General features: G+C 36.7%; 2 protein-coding genes across 6 annotated transcripts in view; one reads left to right on the forward strand and one right to left on the reverse strand.

Annotated features, from left to right (window-relative positions):
• Window positions 1–304: 304 nt before the first annotated feature.
• On the forward strand, window positions 305–4,035 carry LOC131035754 (nucleolin 2-like). Its single transcript, XM_057967492.2, has 2 exons — window positions 305–578; window positions 2,199–4,035. The coding sequence occupies exons 1-2, from the start codon at window positions 410–412 to the stop codon at window positions 3,848–3,850; spliced, it is 1,821 nt and encodes a 606-aa protein (XP_057823475.1). The 5' UTR covers window positions 305–409; the 3' UTR covers window positions 3,851–4,035.
• A 6,090-nt stretch (window positions 4,036–10,125) lies between these two features.
• Window positions 10,126–25,747, reverse strand: part of LOC131035755 (uncharacterized) — a 35,369-nt gene continuing 19,747 nt past the window's right edge. The window contains exons 2-7 of one of the 5 annotated variants that reach the window (XM_057967496.2): window positions 11,537–11,579; window positions 11,243–11,323; window positions 10,966–11,028; window positions 10,739–10,821; window positions 10,544–10,640; window positions 10,126–10,454 (exon numbers count right to left, since the gene is read on the reverse strand). In XM_057967496.2, coding sequence (XP_057823479.1) covers window positions 10,368–10,454; window positions 10,544–10,640; window positions 10,739–10,821; window positions 10,966–11,028; window positions 11,243–11,323; window positions 11,537–11,579 — 454 coding nt within the window. In that variant the 3' untranslated portion in view covers window positions 10,126–10,367. Of the gene's footprint in view, window positions 10,455–10,543; window positions 10,641–10,725; window positions 10,822–10,965; window positions 11,029–11,230; window positions 11,324–11,536; window positions 11,580–25,747 lie in introns of all 5 variants that reach the window. The other 4 variants (XM_057967497.2, XM_057967493.2, XM_057967494.2 and 1 more) reach the window with 4 other exon arrangements.

Consider the following 25,747-nt stretch of genomic DNA (forward strand, 5'->3'; position numbering starts at 1 on the left):
GAAATAGACCTCAAGAATTTCCTTGTACCAAGGTGGGACCTTTTCTCCCTTTTGAATGTCCAATGTTGCATGTGTCAAATCAGCATATTTCTGTTGCTTCCTGACCTGAATTCCACACCTTTTCCCTTTCCCTATTCACCATAGATTATCAACATCTGAAGGTAAATTATTCTTCTTTCATTATTCCAATCTTTTTTTCCACATTTCAGCATCCTCCTATACTCTTTCCGACAGTATCAAACTCCTCTTAATCTGCAAGTAAAGGAATTCTCAACACAATCCCATTTTCCTATATATACAGAGAGAGAGAGAGATCGTACATTCAGAGCCAACCATACAATCCTTTTACATCCTAACTCATTTGCCCATAATTCAGAAATCTGTGCTTTTGCATCCAGAGCATTTAGAAATGGATAAGAATCGAGCATTGGGGGTTAATTCAGGCAGTGGTAAAAGAGCTTCTCGTCCTGGAAGCTTAACCAGAAGAAGATCAAATCAGCGTTTTGAACCCAAATTTGAGCCTAGAACTGAATGGATTGAGACAGCTGAAGCCCACGTCCTGGTGCTAGAACTCCCAGGTTTATTTCATGATCTCATAAATTTATTTATCATCATAAATTCTGGTTTTATGTCATTGGTGTTTCCGGTGCATCATTGTCAAATGTAGATTTTCCTCGTAATCAACTGAACATTTGTAGTTTCCCACTGACATTCTGGGGTGTTTCATGGGTTAATGGTGTTTACTATGAGTTCATAGATGGGAACATTGGTAAAAAACCCAATTTCTAATGGTCCTGTGAGGTGCAAAATGGGGTGGTAAGTGAGTTAACTGTGAGAAATTTGAGGCAACTAAGAGATGGGTGATAATGGGTGGCCTCTTTGAACTTCTTAATGTGAGATTTTTTTATATATTATTTTGTAAGTTTTAATTTAATTCTTGTATTTATATTATATCAAGATAGTGATGAACGCGTGATTATACTAAGGGAAGGGGTGGACCAGTTTAATACAATCTTTTATTTTTTCAACTTAACAATTACACTAATATCAATTATAAGAATGCAAGAAAAATATACAATTTACATGAAAATTCTTATGAAAGAAAATCACAAAATTCATACAAATTTTGTAGGCACCAACCCACAAGGGACACCAGTCCCCTCTTAAATGATTTGTAGGCACCAACCCACTTGAGACACCGACCCCAACAATTCGTAGACACCAATCTATTGAAAAGACCAACCCCTACTATTAAGTTATTTTTTTCACATTCTTCCAGTTATATCTTTATTTCTTCCTGAAATGATACATCTCTTAGAATAGAGACAACCTTTTGAATAGATGTGTCTCTAATTAACAACCGTAAATCCTATTCCAATCGCTGCAGTTCATTAATACTAAGCGCTGCTCTTTCATAACCTATTCGCTTATGATAATTAATTCTTTCTTGTCTAGTATATTCACAAACTTTAATAGGCAATTTAACATGATCGGCCTTCTTTGGTTGCTACATATCTTTGTCTCCTTCCATGGAGCTAAGAGTGGTCAGCAGCATATTTATACATACTAATTTAGGTTATTTTATCTTTCTTATAGAGGACGAATTTATCAATGGAAGTCGATCAATATTTGTTCTTTTTATAAATTTTGTCTTCATGAACTTCGACTTTAATCAACTTTAAATGATATGATCTTGTCTTTGAAATATTTAGTGGTCTTTCAACTTTATGCGATGTCCTTTAAAAATGTGGTGGCAGTGGTTTCATTCTTTGACATCAATGACAATTGATCTTCTCACCTTTGACATCAATGACAATATATCTACCGAATAGTTTATATGTTTGGATTTAGAGTGCAAGTTCATTAGATGGTGTACTTGCATCCTCCTTTAAGTTATATTTATTAGTAATGTTTATCTTTTTTTAGATTCATGTTTTTAATTACATTACAAAGTTTTCAAAAAATGATATAAGGTTGTTTTAAACAAAGTAGCATTCCATGTGGCAATATAGATCTAACTAGCTTCAATCCCTTTGTCTCATTCATGTGATCATCATTAGACACAACATGTAGTGCAGTGATTTGTCTTTTAAGTTTAGTCCAACATAAAATATTGCTCACATAAATCGATCCAATACTAAACATACAATTCACTCTTAAATTTATTTTTTTAACTATAATCATTTGTTTTTGTGTAGGTTTTAAAGAACAGGATATAAAAGTACAACCTGATGGTGGAGAAAATGTCACAATCAGTGGGGAACGCCTTATTGAGGATCAATTGTATAGAGAAGGGATGCCACACCCAAGGAGAGGGATGGGTTCTAAATTTAAAAAGCTTTTTCATATTCCTATGAATGTTGATATTGCAGGCATTACTTCTAGATTTGAAAATGAGATGTTGTACATTACATTCAATAAATTTAAAGCACCTGCTGAAGTCAAATCCAACGATGTCTTAGACAAAGAGAGCAAGGGTATCCCACAAGTTGGTGAAAGTAGTGTAAAATTTATAGAAGTGCCAAGTGAGAAGAAGGATGACAAGACATCAAGCAATAAACTAAACCAAAGTCTAAAAGATGAGAATGTTATAGTTCCAAATGTTACAAAGGCTAACGCAACTCGTGATGAAAAAGTATCAAACAATAAACTAGATCAAAGTCCAAAGGATGAGAAGATTGAAGCTCCAGAAGTTGCAAATTATAATGCGGTGTTAGATGCCAAAGCATCAAGTAATAAACAAGATCAAAGTCCAAGAGATGAGAAGCTTGAAACTCCGGGAGGTGCAAAGTCTACCACAACTCTAGATGACAAAATGAAAAGCAATAAACTAGATCAAAGTCCAAGAGATGAGAAGCTTGAAACTCCAAGAGTTGCAAAGACTACAATAGCTCGAGATGAAAAGGAATTAAGCAGTCAAGCACATCAAAGTCCAAGAGATGAAAAGGTTGAAACTCCGGGAGGTGCAAAGTCTACCACAACTCAGGATGACAAAGCATCAAATACTAAACTAGATCAAAGTCTAAGTGATGAGAAGGTTGAAACACTAGGAGGTGCAAAGTCTACCACAACTCAGGATGACAAAGCATCAAGTGATAAACTAGATCAAAGTCCAAGAGATGAGAAGGTTGAAACTCCAAGGGGTGCAAATTCTACTACAACTCAGGATGAAAAAGAATTAAGCAATAAACAAGATCAAAGCCTAGGAGATGAGATGGTTGAAACTCTAGATGTTGCAAAGTCTAGTGTAGCTCAAAAAGAAAAACCATCAAATAATAAACCAAATCAAAGTCCAAGAGATGAGAAGGTTCAGACACCAAAATCTACAAAGCTTATTACTACTCAACTAGATGATGAGAAGGTTGGAACTCCAGAAGTTGTAAGTTCTAGCACAACTCAAGAAGCAATACAAGCAAAGAAACAATTAGAAGCTTCCAATAAGCTAGAAGAGTTAGCCAAACACCCATCATCATTGAATGGAGAGAAGCTAGTTGATTCTAATGCCCTCCCAAATCAATTTGAATTATTGAATTCCAAGCAAGAAGAAGTTGAGATGAAGTCTGGTGATCAACATGAACAAATTTTGGTTAAAAACCCAAAAGTTGAGAGTAACCCTTCTCATGGAGATCAAAAACAAGAAGAAAAAGTATCAAGTCCAAAGGCCAAGAAAGAAGGTGATAGTTTTGATTGCTCACAAATGGAAGAGGATACGCGTGAGAAAGATAAACAATCTATTTTGAAAGCTTGTACTTATGTTTCTCGGTTCATTTCATCCAAACGTGAGCTGATGATTATAGTTGGCATTGTTGTTTTCTCTCTTGGCTTGTATATCACCTCTAAATTAACATAATCAAAATATGAGGTGGTATGATAAATTGTATAAACCTTAGAAGGAATGTCCCTCAACCTTATGTAGAACCTAGTTTCATAGGAATTATGAATTTGCTCAATTCATGCTTATTCATGCCCAATGTAATAAAGATGTGTACTACATATCTCATGATTTATAAGTCAGTCTATGAATTACTTCAATGATATATTTTTTATAAATAATTTTTAAAACAATATTTTTGTTGTTCTTTATACACCTAAATTTCGCTCAATTAAATAATTACACTCATTTAAGCAACAAAATGATTAAAGTGACTTAATTCTCACTCAATTCATGTTTATTCATGCCCAATGCGATAAAGATGTGTACCACATATCCCATGATTTATATACAAGTCTATTTATTATTTAAATGATATTTTTATGATAACTAATTTTTATTGCAATATTTATGGTGTTCTTTGTAAATTGAGTTCAATTAAAGTAAAAAAATTGAAGTATATTTATTTTTGCCCATTCATGGTTATTAATGCCTTATGTGATAAAGAAGTGTGCATATCCTATGAACTGTATGTAAGTCTATTTATTACTTAAATGAGATATTTTTAATAACTAATTTTTATAGCAATTTTTTTTTTTCTTTGCACACCTAAATTTTGTTCAATTAAATAATTAAATATTTAAGTGAGAAAGACTGAAGTATCTTTATTTATAATTAAAAAATTATTAAACGATTACATTTCTATTTAATAAAAAATATAAATTATATTTTATTGATATTTTAAATTAGCTACATAATGTTTACTACATAAAATGAGGATACAAATGTCCTACCCTTTACATGAAATTTCAAAATTGAAAGAAATTTGCATTTTAACCCTTACAATTAACCAGCCATGAGAAATCTTTAGAAATTATCAATCCTAAGAATCACTACTAAAAACCATTCTACTGACACTATGGTTCCCCTCAACTATTCTAACCAAGGATACTATTATCAAAAAGATCCTTCTATTAAAAAAAATGTCACTACCAACTATCTATGGAACAAAAATAGTGTTTGTTAGGCCGCAATTAGGAATAAAACTTTTAAGTTATAGTTATGTTATTTTTGTTATGTATGGAGTCGACCGTATGGGTTCCCGTGTCAGTTACGACGGTTGGTACCTCGATCAACCGCTAGATAGTATATATTGCCATGTAAGGGAACCCCGGCAATAATGTTGATGTACTAGCTTTGGAATGCAATAAAAAGAAATATCTTTTTGCCATAACGTTGTGATTGTTACTTTAATTAATGTTCTGAATATAATTGCGATTGTTGGTTAGATGTTTTGTGTGCATTTACTGCTTATTCCGTGAACTTGAACAATTCACCGTAGGGAGTAAACAATGTTTAGACTTAATTTGTTATTAAAGAAGTCCATTCATTGCTCCTCAAATATCCATCCCCATCGTAAAAAACCTCGCTATATAACATTTATTTGTCCTTGTGTAGGAAAGATGGTTTGAATGAATGCAATAGAGAGTTAAAGTCAAAAGTAGGAGAATACCCCCATAATTAGCCTTCTACATGTACTTGTTGGGGTATCCCCCTACCATTAGCCTCCTACATTTGCTTGACCTAGCTAGTCAATGCATGAGATAACCCCTTAATCAACACCATAAAATTTAGCTCCAACTACAAGAAAACTATGGAGAAAAGAATATGCACATTTTAGTTTGAATTCATGTATGTTAATTTTGTAAAGAAGATAGCAGTATAATGTGTGTCTATGGTTTCTAGTTGACAATGAGGTAATTTTTCTCTTTGATAGTGGGTAAATTTGCAAATTCTAGAAATAGAACATTTATTAGTTTTGGATATCATGTAAACTACAATGAAAATTTACTCTTCCAGGTGTGGTGAAAGAGAATTCAAGGTCGAGATCCTTGTCTCCCACCAATTCCTAGCTTAGTTCAAAAGCTTTCTCTCTTTTTCTTTTCCCAATCTTACTACTCGTGAGATTCACTCTTTTTGCCTTAATGGGTGACATGTAATGGGTCCAAACTCTTACCATGCTTATTTAATCAAAACTATAAAGAAAACTGTCTCAACCTTAATCTCCTAATGTTAAAACAAGTGTGTGCTCGTGTGTATGTGGTTTTTTTTTTTGGTTTTTTTTTTTTGTGTGTGTGCGTGCGTGTGTGTTCAACAACTTTTATCTAAGGCTTTCAATAATTCAATTATGTTTCTTAGATATTGTAAGTAGTATTTAAAAATATGATTAGATACGCAAGTTCTCAAGTTAATTATTTTGGACTCCTATAATATCTGATATAATTTGAATCAAGCCTATGGATTTTTCATATTCAAGTATATGTTTTATGATACAATTCTCTATTTTAAGCATAAACACATCATAAAATAACCTAACAATCAATTCACACAATTCTAAATACAGATGGGTTTGATGACTAAATTTGTTCAACCTAATTTTTTTAATTGTCATTTTTTCAAAGTAGTAAATTATTTGTAATCACTATACATATATATGGGGCGCGATGCATCCTTGTGCACGCTCGAGGCACCCATGGAGCGCACCCAATGTGCCCCTGGTGTGCATCCGGTGCACCCTAGTGTGCGCTTCGAGCTCATCTAGAGCACACGCGGTGCACCCTAGTGTGCACTCTGGGCTCATCTAGTGCGTCTAGTGCACGCCCTATGCACCCTAGTGTGTGCTCTAGGCTCATCTAGTGTGTGCCCCACATTCGTCTGAGGTGCACCCGTTGCGTACCCAATTTCGAGACCCAAAACGAGAGCGAAGGACCAAAAAGCGATCTTAAGATCATTTTGAGCTCTACAAACTTTTTTTAAATGGCCCTATTAGCTTCCTAAATCAAAAGATGGCCTTCGAAAGTTGGGGCCCCACATTGAAAATGTTAAAAACATACATGACAAAAAAAATATAAGAGAAAGTTGCACTTGTTGACCGACTTAATTCATAATGTGTGTTATGACACGTCTAAGGCATCTTTAAACAGAGATAATAGAGCCAAAATAGAGTGCCCAAGTTAGTGGATTATGATTAACTTTGAAAATAATGTTATTTTTAGCGTATAGATTCATTTTGGGATTTGAGCATTGAATTCTTAACTAGTATATATGTAACCATAAAACTATGAGCCAAAACCAACCAAAATTTGCCACCCAAATCCCAAGATATGTCCACAAGCTAAAAATAGCACATTCCTTATGCATCATAAGCTCATAAAATCCACTAACCAACTTGCATGCTTCATTTTGGCTCTATTATGTTCATTTAAAGATGCCTTGTAATGTGTCATAACATGCGTCACAAATTGATCAACAAATGTAACTCCCCCTTACAGCTCTTTTATGTGTCATAGATACTCTTACATTTCCAATGTGGGAGGCCCAACTTCTAGAGGCCATAAATTTTGATCCAAGAAAAAAATTGAGCCCTTTTATACAAATTGAAGATCCCAAATAGATCCATGTTGTCACAACTAGATGCATGTTGTAACAACTAGCTTGCCTCAATTAAGGCCCCTTTCAACATTTTTGGCTAAAATCAACCTTTAGAGCCCTAAAAATTGCATTGTGATGTTTATTTGCCCAAAAATTGCATTGTGATGTTTATTTGCCCAAAAATTGCATTTTTTGGTTCTCGAGGCCAAGGTGCAAGGTTGAAACATCATTTCTAACATTATTGCACTTATCAAACACCTTGCAAAAACAAAGGGAATACCAACACTATTAACTATTTGCTAGGGAACCAAAGGCCCGTAGACTTAAAATCTACATCTAACTAAACTTCTTTGTGTTGACTGGCTTCATCAATACATCTACAACACTCTACAAAGTGTCAACAATCTCCAACATCACCCTCCCATCTAGCTAGTCACCAACAAAAATGGTACTAGACATATATATGTTTTGTCCTTACATAAAAAGTTGGGTATTTTATCAAACATGTGGCACTCTATCTATCAGAAAAAACTTTGATTGCTCTCAAACTAAACCTCACACTTTAACACGATCTCTTAAGCCAAATGTTCTCCTTACAAGCATGAATAGGTACCATGTACTCAACCTCTATAATGGACAAAACAACCATGGTCTGCCACTCATTCATCCAACTAATAGTGCCACCAAATAAATTGAACACATATCCACTATTGAATCTTGTGTTGTCAACATCTCTATTGAAAATGAAAAAAAAAATGAGCACAAGAATCTAATGCCACAAATTCAATCATTCGTCTTCAACATACAAAGTGCATGCATGTGAGAGTGCATGTACATGCACAAACACAAAAAACACATTTCATGTTCTTGAATCCTAATGACAGTGCCTCCCAAAGTCTTTGTTTGTGTGCATGTGTGTCTGTATCTATGTGTGTGTGTGTGTGTGCACAAACACTAAAAACACATTTCATGTTCTTGAATCCTAATGATAGTGCCTCCCAAAGTCTTGGTTTGTGCACATGATGTTGCTAATGGTGAAGTTGCACCAAGTAAAGAAAGCCTCCTATTTCCCAGTTTTTACCACTCTCCCAAGGTGGGAGGGAAGCATCACTTAAATAGCACACAAAAAAGAGTGTGGATGGGCCTTTGGCTAAATCTGAGCCCTTGTTCCAGAAAAACTGATATGTACAAACCTACTTAGAAGTTGTTGGTGGGAAGAAAGCAAATGATTGACCTATAACATTTGTTGCTCCAAAGGGTGTGAAGCATTTTTCTTCTAATAAAGCATTAAGCAACTAGAAAGGGGTTTGTGGTCGGATGCTAAAAGCAGCAAAGAAGATTCTGCTCTTGAAACTGGACAGTAGAGAGAAGTTTGAGCATTACTCCAAAAAGGCATTGATATGCAGATTCAACAATCTATGGCATAGGTTCGCCACGTTGCATCAATGGGAAACCAATTCATGGAAACCCGTTCCTATGGAAATTACTGTGATGTATCTATATGCCCAAGGGTTCTTCACTATAGTTTGTGAATATATTTTAGACAAAAATAGTATTCCAGCAAAGGATCCATGCACTTGGAAGAATGCATCTCTTTTTCAATAACCCTAGTTCTCGGATTTAAACCTTTAATAGAAAGTTTCACAATTGTTCTGGTTGGGGTAAGAATGCCTAATCTGCCCTTGCACTTTTGGCGTTCTTCCCAGGAAAGCATTGGCAATTCCTTAAGTAAATTTGTTTCCATCTCTCCTGACACTATGAGACATTACCATTCAACTTCTGTGCATATTTTGATAGAAATGGACTTGTCTATGGGTTTTCCTATAGAGATCTGGTAGAAAGTTCGGGATAGCATTTTGAAGCAACATCTTGATTATGAGAAGCTGGCTTTCAAGAGTCAAAACTGTTTTCGTCATGGTCATGGTCACTTTGTCAAAAGCATCAGGGGCAAACACATAAATCTGGTAAAGCAACTTGGTGACAATATGCAGAACTGCAACATTAAATAGTTGGGAGCCCCCTGGTTAGTGCTTCTACTTCTAGCAGGCTACCTTCACCAGTTAGGTCCTCAATTGGTTAGGAGGAAGAAATGTCAAAGTTAGAGGCCAATGGTATTAATAGTTCAGTTCTAGTTCAGAAGGAAGGAAATTTTTATCAGTACATTCTTCAGCAGTCAAAGACATTGATATCTCTGTTTCAATGCCTCCTTTCTGCAGGCTGGTTTTGTCAGAAAGGCCCTCAATACTTGAGTTGGCACAGGAGGCGGAAATGTTGAAGCCTGTAGATGTGCCATTAGACGGCAATGAAGCAGTTCATTCCATTCTGTTACAGAAGGATGTTCTGAAGCCATTAGTAGTATCTTCAGTGGTCAATGATGCTGAATGTTCATAAATGTTTCAGGAAACTAGTTGGCTTCATCCTCTACCAAAGGCTTGGGCTTTTTCTGAAGAGGAATTTCCCTCTGATGAAGGTGATGAGGGAGAAGTGGATTTATAGAGCGTTTGCATCTCCCAGGAAATGTGATTGGACAATAGCAAACAAAAAAGTGAAAGCAAAGAAAAAACTTTCCTCTCAAATGATTTTATGATCTGATATGAAAAAGAAGCTAGACAATATATACTGTTGCTTCGTTTGGTTTTCTCAAGGGCAGAGCCCGAACAAAACCTCTCACCAATTCATCTAAATAAACTTTTAAAAAAATAATAAATGAAATGATAAATTTAATTCTTAGCAAACAAAATATGTACAATAACTTTAACCCGTACAACACTGTATGAACAATACTTGCTGTTTTAGCATTCATATGTACAGTTTCTCATAGGTTAAGCAATTTCTAATGTTCAATGATAAATTTAATTCTTAGCAAACAAAATATGTACAATAACTTTAACCCGTACAACACTGTATGAACAATACTTGCTGTTTTAGCATTCTTATGTACAGTTTCTCATAGGTTAAGCAATTTCTAATGTTCAATAAACCATAGGAAATACAGCTTAGTTTACAGAGTTTTGAAGGATGAAGCCTAAAGTGTTTACCACTAATAAAGCCTCGGGCTTCATTTTCAGTAAGGAATACCTCTTGGAACACCTTCCCCATCATGACGTAGACTTTCAGTTAGCCAATAGCCATCCCAATAACCACCAACCCTCTGGATAGATGCAAAGTGAAAGCTAAGAACATAGCACATAAACCGGATAGCAACTACAAAAATGTCAGTAGAAGGATCAGAAGAAAAACCTGAACCATGGTAAACTCAAATATTTCTTCCTCATCTGGTCGTGATCCTTTTATCCAAACCCTTTGCTTGAAACAGTTCTGTTTGATGAAAAGTGTTCTTGAGAATGAATAGTAACACATACAAGAGTTAGCATAACATGATCCTGGCCTTGGTAATTTTGCTACTTTCAAAACATACTCACTTCATTCACGTACAAGCTGCTTAAGATCTTGCTTGCCTTGTGAGAAAGTAGGACTCTGTAAGTAGAATGGTGAAAGATGCGCCTAAATCTTTCAAACTGACAATAAATATCCAGTCAGAAAGTAATCATATTCTTTTCAAGATCAAGATATGACTTACAAACAAATTTTATCTTCCAAATAATAAAGGTAAGAGTGTGTAAATAACAAGACCAAAAAAAAATAACAATTACAATACTTACCTGACCAAGATCAAAAGCTGTACCAAAATATTTAGATCGCTCAAAAGGGTCAAAACCAGCAAACTGCCATCACCATACCACCAAAAGACCATTAAGGTCATAAAAGAAGTCCTCACTCAATTTGATTCGCTGATACAAATTATATTGCAAAAGATAGACAGAAATACTAATATAACAAGTTACAACCAACACTAATTACACCACATGAGCCAAAAACTTCAAAACCGAATTTTTTTCCCAGATTGACAAGGATTGAAGCCTGTACTCTGTACATAACTTCCACCCCATGGTCTTGATGTGGCTCATTGTTATATTTAAGTGCCCCAAGCTGGCATTGCACTGTTTCTTCTGCAGTAAGCTGAAATAGAGAAAACAAAAAGCAAAAGAGACTAACTGTTACAATGCAATTTTTAATAAACTTATGTGATAGAAAAACAGAAAAAAAAATGCTTTATTTGGAAGTTTTTTAAAAGGTTTCTGAGATCCTAAGTTTTCAAAGTTTTTTAGTTTCTTAAATTACAATATAATTTCTCTGACAAAGCTTATAATAAAGTAAATATGTGAAGCATACATCAAGTCTTGGACCAATAGCTCTTTTTTGACGAGAGTCAGCCCTACAGTCAGGCAAAGCAAAACGAATTAATTAGAGATGATTCCTCATAGAAAAGACAGACAAGTCAATTCAAAAGAAAAATAAATAATTGTCTAATTCATTTGCACAAATAAGGTGGTCTGCCATATTTACCATCTCTGCTTTTTCCAGAAAGTGATATACCCTGGCAAAGATTTTGTTTGCAAAAGTAACCATGACCTCAATTTCTTTAGGTATGAAATGGCTTCTAAGGAATTGCTTTAAAAACAGGATTGTTCAGCAGCCTGCCAAATTATTTGCATGCACTAAAAAGAGATAAATAGAAAAACCAAACCAGTTTAGCATTGTTGCCCTGCATCTTTTTTTAAACTTCAATTACAGAGTGCTAAAATATTACAGAGAAAGATGTAAGGGTATTTCATCTCTAAATAGGGAATTTTTCTAAAAGGGTGTCAAACCTTCTGCGTGCTTTACAAAGGGTGTTAAGTTTCTTGTTTGTTTCTGAAAGAATGTAAAACCTCTTCTGCATTTTGTTCCTTTACATCATGTGCTCTATTTTGGATCAGTTCCATGTTAGAATGTCTAACAGACCCTTCTGTAAACTTTTCTAACACCACAAAAATATTGCCTCCATATTTGATAATGTTATCCCCTTGACAGATCCTTGGATCCAGACAAAAGGTAACAAAGACTTGATTATTATAGCATACGAAAAGCACATGGTTGCTACTAAGAATCCATCTGTCTACCCTTTTGAAGAGTCCCAAAAGGATTCACTGGAATCCTCTACAAGTGATCCAGTTCATGATTTGATTGAAACTTTAGAAGCACAAAGAAAACCTCAATGACCATGTCGCACAAATTCTTCAGTGAGTTGCATCTTTAGCAGAGACATCAAGCACAACCAAGCAAATGTTTGATGGTCATAGCCCATTTAAAACTAGATCAAATTTTGCATTCCATAGATTAAAAGAAAAAGAGATGTTGATACATGAGATGCCTATAGCTAGAGTCTACTTTTGTAAGGAAGCAAAGGTTAAGAATGCATCTTCTACATTAATTTATGAGAAGAGGTACATGTAAAACTTAAAATTGATCATACAAGCATAAAAAATAAACACAAAAGCAATATACCACATGGGGAATACTCTTTCTGAAGAAAAACCCTACTCCAAAGAAACTCAATGTATTATTTAGTAAACAATGGTTATAATACACTTGGAGAGTTTAAGCCTTTACACCAGTATCAGCAAACAAAAAATCTGGAGCAATTTTGACAACATGACAGTAGCTAAAATAATTACCATGAAACCTCCATCTTAAGCACCTAATAAATGTGGGACCAAATCCCTAATCAAAATCCAATGCCCTAATCCCAAGATAAGTTCACAAGCTGAAAAAAACATACTCCTTTCACATGTCATAAGCCCCTCATTATCCACGTGTCAACTTGGGTGCTCCATTTTGGTTCCATTATCTCCACTTAAAGATTCCTTAGGGCGTGTAATAACATGTGCCATTACTTTGTTAGCAAGTGTCATATGTTAGTTAACAAGGGCAACTCCCTCTTACAAATCTCTTACATGCCTTTACATTTACGATGTGCCAAGCCTAACTTCTAGAATCTAGAACTTTCAATCTAAGAGGCCAATTCAGCCCATTTTTTTTAAATTGAAGATCTCAAAGAGATCCATATGGCCATAACCAACTTACCTATGACAACATCTTTGATTAAGGCTTATTTCAACAATTTTTTTACGTTAGAATTAACTTCTAGAGCCTTGAAATTTAAATTTCTGTTCTCTATAGTCCAAAAATTACATTTCTTAACATTAGGATGTAAGGTTACCAAACCAATAAAATTATATCTCACCAAAGTCTTATTGCGGAAATTGAGCAAATAGAGATTACCAAGCTATCATTTAATTAAAATAAGAAGGGAAAGTTTTTGATAAAGGATTACAAATATGGGAGACAACCAACATTATGCATGTGGGATAAATAAAGACTACAGTGAAATAAAACACTCAGTACATCTTCAAATTGGAATGCCTTTATTAAAGCCTACAACCACTGACTAATTGACCATTAATAAATAATAATTACTTTAACATCCTTCCTTAAAGTTCAATCTAGTAACCACACCAAGCTTATTCCGAAATTTTACAAATTTGCCAAGACCTTAAGACTTAAAAAGAATATCTATAGCTTAGTCCTTATTTGGACAACACTAAAATAAAATAGATCCATCTTCTACAAGTTGTCAAATGAAGTGACAATGTATTTCCACATATTTGGTATACCCATGGAAGACTCAATTCTTGGCAAGTTTGAGAACCCCTTGATTGTCACAAAATAAGGGTGTAGACTCTATCTATGGCATCTTAATGTCTAAAATTATCTTTTTCAGCCAAACTACCTCACATGCTTCTTTTATTGCTCCTTGATATTCTACTTCAGTCAAGGAAAGAATCATAGCATGCTACTGTTGGCATCATTGTCATTGATGTCAAAAGGATGTCAAATGGTTGCAAAGAAACAGGTAGATGTCAAGGGGTGTCCAGAGGTTGCAGTTCGCTGAGAAACAGGTAGATGTCTGGAATGTCATCCTGATCCTCAAATTTGACCGTCTGGAAAATTGAAGAATCCTCCAAAAACTAGATTTTGCATTATAACTTCTGGAGGTCCGAAACCACTCTCAAACATCCTGACAGTATATATGGAATATAACTTAAAGTATAAGAAAGAAGAAAGATATCTTTCTTCTTTCTTATACTTAAATGTTATATTCCATACATGAATCCTGACGGAGAGACCAAAATGTCAAATTTCGCTCCTGACCCTTCCAAAGGGTCCAAAGCAAATTTCAATTTCGCTCCTAACCCTTCCAAAGGGTCCAGAGCGAAATTCTCCATAAGACATTCTACTTTGACCCAAACTTAGAACTAACTCATTCCCAGGCATTATTGAGGGCAAAACACTTGTTTGGATGAAGAAATGTGAGAAATGAATTCAAGATTTGAGCCTAAATATGAATTTCGCTCCTGACCCTTCCAAAGGGTCCAAAGCGAAATTCTTGAATGACCTTATTTTCTCACTTAGACCATGAAATAAATGCCACTTTGAGAGCAATTTTACTTGATGATGGTAGGAGGCCTAAGAAGTCATATTCAAGCCAAGAAAGGGAGGAAAAAAGTGAGAAATGAGCCCAAGTAGGAATTTCGCTCCTGACCCTTCCAAAGGGTCCAGAGCTAAATTCACATAGCCTTCATTATCTTCCTTGATATGGCCAAGTTTTGGACTTCTAAGGCATGGTTGGAGTGACCTTGAGGTGTTCTAGCCTTTGAAAGGAGGTTTGATGCGATGACATGGTGAAAATCAACCTAGAATGGGAATTTCGCTCCTGACCCTTCCAAAGGGTCCAGAGCGAAATTCCCTATAGGTCCTATCCTTGGCCTTGGTCCAGAGCGAAATCCTCATTTGACCCCCTATTTTGCCTTAGGCATTGAAGGGCGAAGTTTTCAAGCTATTTTGGTGGTAAGTGGACTTGATTGTGGTGAGAAGAAATTGGTTAAATCAAGTTTGAGTGAGTTGAGGAGGAAAGAGGTGCGCAATCAACCCAAAACTTGAATTTCGCTCCTAACCCTTCCAAAGGGTCCAGAGCGAAATTCTTAGAAGACACCCACTTCTTCCTTGACTAGACCAAGATTTTAGTTTCTAAGGCATATTGAGAAGGTTTTGACATGTTCTTGCCTTAGGAAGTGATGGAAGCATCAAAATGTGAAGACTTTGTCCAAGATCAAGAATTTCGCTCCTGACCCTTCCAGAGGGTCCAGAGTGAAATTCTTGCGAACACCTTTTTTCCCCTTAGAGGAGGTCAAGTCCTTGGTCTTTATGGCGTGGATGGAAGTAAGATAACATGTCTTTGCCTTTTGAGGTGGTTTGGAGTTGGAGAAATGAGGAACAAGCCTAGAACATGATTTTCGCTCCTGACCCTTCCTAAGGGTCCAAAGCGAAAATCTCCATGGACCTCATTTTCTTCCTTGTTTAGCCAAGTTCTTAGTGTCCAAGGCATGTTGGAGGGTAGATTGGTATGTTCTTGCCTCGAGAGGTAATTGGACGCATTGAAAGATGAAGATTTTGCCTAGAACAAGAATTTCGCTCCCGACCCTTCCAAAGGGTCCAAAGCGAAATTCTTGATAAACCTCTTTTGCTTCCATGTTTAGGCCCCAAACCTTGTTCCTTGGGCGAAGAGTGGTGTATTTTTACCTTGCAAAGAAGATTGGAGTTGAAGAGATGAAGAGTCAAGCCTAGAGTTCAAATTTCGCTCCTGACCCTTCCAGAGGGTCCAGGGCGAAATTTCACAAAACCACTCTTTTCTCTCAGTTTTATGCTAAGTCAAGTATGGGCTAGGGTAAATTAAGATGGGAGATGTCTTTAGGCATGACTTTGACTTGTTGATGATCTTCAAACTTGAAGGAATTGAGCAAAAACATGAATTTCACTCCTGACCCTTCCGAAGGGTCCAGAGCAAAATTCTTAAAATCACCTATTTTCCCTTCAAAGCAAGTCAAGTCTTTGGTTGTTATGGCTTGGATGGGTGTGAGGTGGCATGACCTTGCCTTCGAAGATGAATTGAAGTGAGAGGAATGAAGGAATAAGCTCAAAATAAGAAATTCGCTCCTGACCCTTCCAAAGGGTCTAGAGCGAAATTCCTTAAAACACCCTTTTCCTTTCATTTTTATGCCAAGCTAAGCCTAGACCAAGGTGGGAGAAGTTGGGGATGCCCCTAGGATTGCCCTTGAATGGGTTGTTGCCTCCAAAAATGAAGATTCTAAGCTTGGACAAGAATTTCGCTCCTGACCCTTCCAGAGGGTCCAGGGCGAAATCCCTTAGAGGTCCCATCCCTAGCCATGGTTTTTTAGCGAAATTCTCCTTTTAGCCATTTTTGAGGCCAAGTAAATGTTGTCAAGCAAGTTGAGAGATAGATCCAGAGGTGAGAGGCAAAGTGAGAGGAATGGAGTTGAGTGAGGGAAAACACGCAAAACATGAATTTCGCTCCTGACCCTTCCAAAGGGTCCAAAGCGAAATTCTTCAAATCCACCATTTTATCCTTGGGTGAAGACAAAACATTGATTCTTGTGGCATTGTTGAAGGTGGAGTGAGGTATTCTTGCCTTGCAAGATGATTTGAGGTAAAGGAAGTGTAAGATCAAGCCTAAAACTAGAAATTCGCTCCTAACCCTTCCAGAGGGTCCAGGGCGAAATTCACAAAAATCTCTTTTTTCTTCCAAATTTGTGCTAGGCCAAGACCGTGATCAAGGTAGATTGGGCTTAAAGATTGCCACAAGCATGCCTTAGAGGGTATTGTGAGTGAAAGAAGTGAGTATTTTGAGCTAAGGGAAGAAATTCGCTCCTGACCCTTCCTAAGGGTCTAGGGCGAAATTCTCAATTTTACCTAGCTTGCTCATGATGAAGGTCAAGACATGGATTCCTAGGCTTTGGACAAGAGAAAGATAGCATATGCTTGTCTTGGAGGCATTTTGAACCAATAAAATGATGGAATTTGAGCTTAAACAAGAATTTCGCTCCTAACCCTTCTAGAGGGTCTAGGGCGAAAATCCCAAATAGGTCATGTCCTTGGCTAGGGTCCATGGCGAAATTTTATGGGGCATGTCTCTGGGAAGGATTTCAAGCGTTCCATTTTGATGTCTTCTCATTAATGATTTAAGGTAGAAAATGCTATGTTCAATGAATTTATTATGTATCCTTAATCATCTTTTGGTTTATTTTGCAGATAGAAGAAGACCAGGCTAGGACAAGGACGACCTCTTCCAGTCCATCGTCATCAAGGACGTTCCACGGGCAAAAGGGAAGACTCAATGTTCTTTGAAGCATTGGAAGACTAGGAGTGTTCAAGGAGTTCAAGTTAGCCTTAAGACTTCATTCTTTCACAAGATGACAAAGAAAGGGCTTTGCCAGCACTTCCAAGCGGAGGTGTGCTACTGGAGAAGAAAGACTTAACAATAAGGAAGCCTGGTCAAACAAAGGAAGTACATCATTCATCAAAGCACATCAAGGACAGAGGAGGATCAACCAAGTCACAAGCATTAGGCAAGGTGGCATCCCAGTCATCATTCCTCTGATCAGATTGGTCCACCTCATCATATCGAGATTCAATGTACCTGACTCATTGGAGGCGGCACAAACTTCGATGTACCTACCCCTGCTTCTTATTGGTCCTCGCCCTTGGAATGTAATTTTCTAATTGGCTAAGGAAGTTTGTTGTAACAAACCCTAATTAGGGTTTCTATCTTGCAATCCTAGCCATTGGTTCTAAGTCAATCAGAGTCGTCAATTTGTAAAGGGCTCTCTATTTAAAGCCCTAGCTCCTCATTTGTAAAGGTTAATAGTTAATAGTGGGTGAATAGTTAGAAATAGTGAATAGTCAACTGATAGAATAGCAATTAGAGTAGATTAGGAGGACAAGGCAAGAAATTGTTGCCATTGATTGTAAATAAACTCCATTTTCATTGAATTTATGGTGAAGTGTGTTGTTTCTTTGCAATATGCATGGTCTCTTGTTGAATCTTCATTTTAGATGATAGATAATTAAATTGAATGAAAGAATTTATTGAATGCACTCACATGGAATCCACCTAGTCCAAACCACTACCCCTACTTCTTATTGGTCCTCGCCCTTGGAATGTAATTTCTAATTGGCTAAGGAAGTTTGTTGTAACAAACCCTAATTAGGGTTTCTATCTTGCAATCCTAGCCATTGGTTCTAAGTCAATCAGAGTCGTCAATTTGTAAAGGGCTCTCTATTTAAAGCCCTAGCTCCTCATTTGTAAAGGTTAATAGTTACTAGTGGGTGAATAGTTAGAAATAGTGAATAGTCAGTTGATAGAATAGCAATTAGAGTAGATTAGGAGGACAAGGAAAGAAATTGTTGCCATTGATTGTAAATAAACTTCATTTTCATTGAAGTTATGGTGAAGTGTGTAGTTTCTTTGCAATATGCATGGTCTCTTGTTGAATCTTCATTTTAGATGATAGATAATTAAATTGAATGAAAGAATTTATTGAATGCACTCGCATGGAATCCACCTAGTCCAAACCACTAGCCTTTTGCTGACTGTAAGAGCGCCTTGTGTGGTCAACTAGCATAGAACGAGCTTAATCCCGAGTCATAGCACCTCTGTTGTTCACGCATTATCTTGAATGGTGATCAGTATCTGATGGTGTACGATTTGGACATATTTGAAACATCCCTTAGAAAATCGCACTGAGTTAGTGTTGAATTGTTCAACCTGATGGTGAGACCCAGCCCAGTAGGATTCCACCTAGTCATTCATCCATCTTCTCACATTCTAGGTCTTAGAGTAGACTTCCTGAACCTTGTATCTTTTGCCATTTCTTTATCTTCCAGTTAGTAAATAGGGCTTGTGATTCCAGCAAATCAAACGTTCAGGTCATCAAAAGTAAGTCCCCTTGTGATTCCAGTAAAATCACATCATACCGCAAGAGCTTATCCACACATAGAGAACCTACATATCAGAACCTTGTAGTTACTCTGACTGATCCTTCGGCGAGATCTTCAGTAGTCGGGAAACTTTGTTCAAGAGAGGATAAGGTACCTTTAGGTATTTTATTTTGTGTTTGGTCGTGTACAAAAGACACATCAACGAGTTGGTGCCCTAAAATTTCAGGGGTTGGTGCTCCTTGGGTTGGTGCCCTAAACATTGTAATTTGTTATTCATTGTCAGGCTAGATTGGAGCAATAGACTTCAGCAACTATTCTCACCGAGGTTTTTCCCACATTGGGTTTTCCTCATACATCTTGTGTTATGTGATGTGCTCTTGTGTGTGTGTGTTCTCAATTAATTTGCAATAGCAGTATTAGCACACATAGTTAAAAGTTTTTAAATACATTGATTCACCCCCCCTCTCGGTGTTCATTTGTGTTCTTTAGCTACTTCTTGCTGATCCATGTGATTCCACTTGTGCTAAGGCTAAAAACATATCCAAAAGTGGATTTTCTATCATCCCCGACACTCACTCAATCTAAAATTCTAACCCATACAACTACGGTTTTTTGCTTCTATTGTATAGAATGTCAAAATCAAGTGTCTTTTACATAACTCAATAGTCTCTTTGTTGCAATCCAATGTTATCTTTGTGTTGGAAATTGTTGTCATTTATAACAAAGAACTGCTGAAGCAATTTGAGGACTGCTGTATAAAATTAAAATTAAAATTGTTTCTTAAATTTTAAAAAAATTGTTATTTATGATGGCCGACATCCTCCACATTGGCATCCAAGACACATGACCGAACTGTTTTGGAGTTGTAAAAGGAAATAAATTAAATAAAATATCTTTTTGAGAGGGCCGACCCATGTTCCCTCTTGCTGGCCGGCCCTAGAAGATATTTAATATTGTCATGTTCAGCATCCTCCTATATTGCTTTAATTAGCGCTTTGCCACTGTTACTTATGGTGAATCTTGGGCTTATCATATGTTATATAATTGTCACCGCATTTGGTACTACTCACCATTCCTTGAAAAGTATAGGATCTGTGAGGCGTATGAATGCCTCATATTTTTCATGGTTATTCATAAGTGAATATTTCCTATACTTCTTGACATACCCACTGCAACTGTCTCAACAGATTTGTGAACAACATTTTACTCTCTTTTCATAACTTCATACAGTCCATATTCGACCTAGAGATCACTGTCCTCTTTAATAGTGAAGAATACTGCCATGTCATGAACCATTTTGTTCTCTTGGTTTTCATTTACCCTGGTCACTTTGCAATTTAATAGACCAAATACAGTTGATTCTTAGAAAGTATGTCAGTAGCTGTTATAACATGGTATGACTGTCACTTTAAAACATAGCACTATCATTTTATATGAAAATTATAGACTTTGAGCTATTATTTTTAAACTGAGTTTTTCATTTTCCCAGCAGGCTGGCAGAATCAATGCTCTAATACCAATTGTAATGTCCCTTTTGGGAATATTACTATATTTTGCCCTAAAACAACAATTACAATTACAAGTAAAAAAAAGAACATTTAAGAAAACAAATTTACCGATAGAAATGCCTTCTATAAGAGAAAACCTAGTCTAGGTCCTACACACAATGTTAGTCACTGGAAGTTGACATTAAATCATAAGCCATAATATCATTTATCATTAGTAAACATCATGATATCCATTAATATCATTCATATTGAAATCCAAATAAGCCATAGCCATTTCAATGTGGATTCCTATAATTGTCTCATTAGGAATTCATTGAAACGTTTGCAAACCACAGTCTCAAGGGGAGTATCCCTTGTATTTCAAAAGCATGTTGAGGGCTTAGTCCATCCATTTTGGGTTGGCGTGCTTGAGGGGAAACCTAAAGCGCAAGGGCACTCATTCACCCCCTAGTCCACGATATCCATTGTGGGTTGGCGTACTTAGAGAATTCTTCAAGCCCAAGGGCGCTCACTCGCCCCTTGGCCCACGGCATATGGTAGGATCATAAGCCAGCTCTATTCCTCAACTCACCTTGGAGGGGCTCCATCCTCCTCGACCAAGCCTAGGAGCACTAACCAGCCTCCCAGCCTCCAAGCACTCCATCTCAAGGTGGCGTGATTGATAAGAGTAACACTCTCCACCAAGCCTGGGAGCACACATATGCCTCCCGGCCCAAGAGCGCTCCATCTCAAGTGGCATGCTTAACAAAAGATAGGTCGGGTCTTCACCTCTCGTGAACTCAAAAGGTTGATCAGCCTTCCTATTTTGCAACCCATTCCTCTAAAATCAGAATGCACTATCATATAAATCTTCCATTATATATTTATAATACAAGAGCATTTGTATTACTTGCAAGGTCACCAATTTCTGCGAATATCTTTATTGTATGAACACATATGTTTAGATCTATACTTCTACCAATTTATCAACTTTATCTCTTTTGTATTGCTGCTAATATTAACTTCCAGTTTTGATCATTATTCTTTTTCTGCTTATTTTCTTCATCATTCCATTTTGATCCTTTTTGGGATGATTGCCCAATTGGTTTGCCCTTTCTCTTATATCTTCAAGTGTGGAGAAGTCACACCTTTTCATCACTACTTTTGCCCATTAAAGAGTTACAACCCTTTATCGCTGCACTTGGGGAATAATAATTTAAAATAAATTAATTTGCTAGCACTACTGTTGGAAGGATTATAATCCTTCATCCAACCACTGCCTTGAAACTCTTAATTTGATTAAATCCATTTCATTTTAGAAATCACTGCCAATGATGTAATGTCCGGTGTCCCCCTTTGGGGATATACCTACTTTTGCCCAGAATAACAATTTCCACAACAATTTATTTACAAACAGTATTCTATTACACAATTGCAATTCAATTTAAGGAAAATTGTAATCAATTACTATCAACATTAATATTAATGATCTATGATCATATACAAATAATTACTATTGAAAAACATAGCATCTTAAATGCATTGAATCCAATTCTTAGCATATTTCCAACAGCCAATCATAGTAGAAATTTAATGGGAAGGCCTGGTAGGATGCCCAGAGATTGTCCTCACAATTAAGCCCAGGGGCGCAGAACAATCAACCAAGTCAATTTAACCCCTTGGCCCACAAGCTAACCAACTTTGAGTGGGCTACTCAATTGAAGGACGCCCGGATACGAGTTCCTCACAACTAAGCCCAAGAGCGTGGAACAACCAACCAAGCCAATTTGACCTCTTGGCCCACAAGCTAACCAGCTTGGGGTGGTCTACTTAATTGGGAAAAAACCGGTATTACTGCACCTTCCTAATAGATTTATATGGAGATTAATACAATTATATTTGCATACCAATTACTATCCTTTATATTATACTGTTGTTCTTAATTTCTAATTTAGGTTTATTTCTGAATTCTTCTCCAAATCAGACTTGATAATTCCATTTCACTTGATTATTGATGGATTGTTGTTGAATGATTATTATTTGTGTGATTGATTGAATGAATTCCTTTGATTGTATGATTTGAGGTATTGGTAAGTGATATCAAGTGATTGTTGATTTGATGATTGATGAGTGATGATGTAATGAATGCTGGTTTGATATATTGGTGAATGATGATTGAATGAGTGCTGATTTGATAGAATGATTTATTGGAATTGTTTGCCGTTGCGCCAAAAGCTCGAACTATCAATGCCCCACGGTGAGAAATGCTGCTAGGATCGACTGTCCTAAGCCAGCCTCACAGTTAAAATGATTACAATAGTTTTAGGGCACCAACTCAATTTTATTACAACTTAGATACAAGAAGCTTTAACTCTTTTTCAAACAATTAACCTTTGTCAATCTGATACAATAAAAGGTTTGACAAGACTGGAGAAGTTTAGATACTGAGAAACATTAGTCCAAATCTGAGAACAAATATTTCCAATATCTATAGAAATCTGTATCAAAACAGATGCCAAATATCCTTCAAGAATCTGCCAAATGAGACTGATTTATCACGTCAGATCCTCACAGTAATTTTGCATGTCTGAGAGTTATTTAACTTCACAATGTATTCAGCAAATCACAACATCAATAATCACCATCAAAAACTCTGTTACAACTCAAGAAAAGAGGACTGAAATTTGGAACAAAACATCATTTAAACTGTGTCATAATTTAAGAGTAAGGACTGAATCAAATACAATTCTTATATACGTGAATACCTGGACATACATAGACAAATCTCAAACTTACATCTAGGTCACTGAAATCTGGAATGTTACCTTTCACGTGACCAGACCAAACACAATCCGTTCTCCTATTTTCAGTCTGTCTCTTCTTTTCACTTTGTATGCTTTATTGATTACCAAGATGCTTCTACATTTCAGTATTAGAATTCACTATTTACTTAAAGTTTTATGGCATCGCATCACTCTCAGCATTCATATATATGTTGGTTTATTCTCCCACATCTCCAGCACTCATTCTTCTTTCACAACACACTCTAACCAAGCATCGAATAGCCTCTGATTTTATAGAAGGAAAGACAGTTGGCAACAGTTATAACTTGTTTGTGCTAACAAAGTTTAATAGAGCTAATTATCCATTACCAACACGTCAACCTGCCTGCTATTCGAATTCACTTTTCATATTATTGTTTTAAAGTATAAACAAAGGTAAGTTTGTAACCGGTTTGGAAGTTAAAACCGACTTCAACTGCCTTCAACCAATTACAATATACCACCGATTATAAAATTAACTCATATACCGTGAAGAATATAATGTCGTGAGAACCTTAGAGATGTCTTTTCAACCGTCTTTTCAACCTGGAAGCAGATTATGTGTTTACACCAAGAATGATGTCGGGCAATCTGAAGATGATAGCAAGCCATATTAATTCATATTAATCTGAAACAAAGTCTTATAAATCTGAATCGATCTCCTAAACTTGAAGAACAGCAAAGTGATTCCCACAAAGGTAATAGCAACTTAATGCGAATGACTGTGTTTTTACCTTGAATATGTTTTTCCTTTGACATCAATGACAACTATGGTTAACAATCTCCCCCTTTGACATTGATGTCAAAACATAACTCAAATCTGAATATATCAAAACATCACTCATATCTAAACATTTAATCAGATTAGTCACAAATCTGAGCAATATATTCTACAAGCATCAAATAACAAATCTGAATTTGCAATCAACATTATCACACTAATCAAAACATAACTCAATCTGCATCTGCAAGTAATCTGCAAACACCATATAATCATTCTCCTTGTGAGATTATGCTTGAAGCAACCAAGATCAAAGAGACCAAAAGATAGCACAATGGCAAGAGAGATAAAATATGACAAGAATAAACTATATTCCTAGCAAGATGCAAAGGAGATCAACTGGATCATCAAGAATTACATACAATGTAGATGAGCCTCCTTATAAAGGCAAGGCTAGGAGACAAGAGAGCACACAATGATGACATGTGGCTCAATGAGATGCAAGGGTAATGTTGTGGCGTCTTCACACATCACCCCATTGCAAATGGGGACCCCCACTTTTCGCTTTTTAGAGTACGAGTTTTGCCTAATTTCCTAGTGTTTGCCTTTGCCAATGAGAGGGTTTTTGAATTTTGAATAGGATCGCGTGTTCAAAATGTCAAAATGTTAGAGTGATCCTGAGTTTTGCCTAAGTCTAGGGGTTGCCTTAGGGTTTTGATCAGAGAAGCGGGACTCGCCCAAACTCGGAGAGTCCGAGTACGAGTCATGCTCGGCGAGTCCTAGGGGCTCGGACTCGAACTCGGACTCGCCGAGTTGGCGAGTTTGGCTCAAACTCGCCAAATTCGGCGAGTCTTGAGCCCCAAACTCGGCTACTGTCTAGCTTAAGTAAAATGACAAAAAAAAAACATTTTAAAAAGCTTTTTTAAAATGAATGGTCTCATCTTTGTTCACTACAACCTCCGCCTGAGAATGAGAAAAATTAGGGTTACAACATGTCAGCCAATAGAAAAATAACACCCGACGCCTTTATTAAATAATAAGTTTTTTTGGCCTCGCGGGGCACTACCCCTCGACCCCGCCCTGTATCGCAACAGGGAACGCGCAAGGGGCGCTGCCCCTTGACCCCACCTTGGGGGCGCTACCCCCAAACCCCCGTCGAAAAATATGGGGGGAAATTGCATCGATAGAAGTAGGGAAAATTTAACCTCCGAGTCTGACACTGATTGGATCGACCAAGTAGATATAGAGACTGTAGCCATGGCAGAGGAGGAGCGGAGAGCACAAGCACAGACAGGAGATTCAAAGGCAGATAGTGACATGGATGTTCCTAATGTTGGTGAGCATGGCATGGTGTCACGGGGAGCGGCCATGGCTGTCCAATCATCCAGGACCTACCTTAGACGCCTTCGCAGGGGGTCGAGGCCGGAGGGTGCTGTCGTGCAGGCTTCTCTGAGCCATAGGCTTGTAGTTGTATTTACCTTTGGTATTTGTATGAAACATTTGATGATGATCATATGATGACATGTATTTTTTATTCCACGAGTTTTGTAATATTGTATACATTTGACAATATTTATATATCTATGTTTGTTATTTTCTTCAGCTACAATTTGCGTTTATGCTTATGTGATTGATGTATACTTGTGTATGTAATCAAATGAGCCGAGTTTGATGA

Source organism: Cryptomeria japonica, chromosome 5, assembly GCF_030272615.1.
Source record: "Cryptomeria japonica chromosome 5, Sugi_1.0, whole genome shotgun sequence".
NCBI classification, from domain to species: domain Eukaryota; kingdom Viridiplantae; phylum Streptophyta; class Pinopsida; order Cupressales; family Cupressaceae; genus Cryptomeria; species Cryptomeria japonica.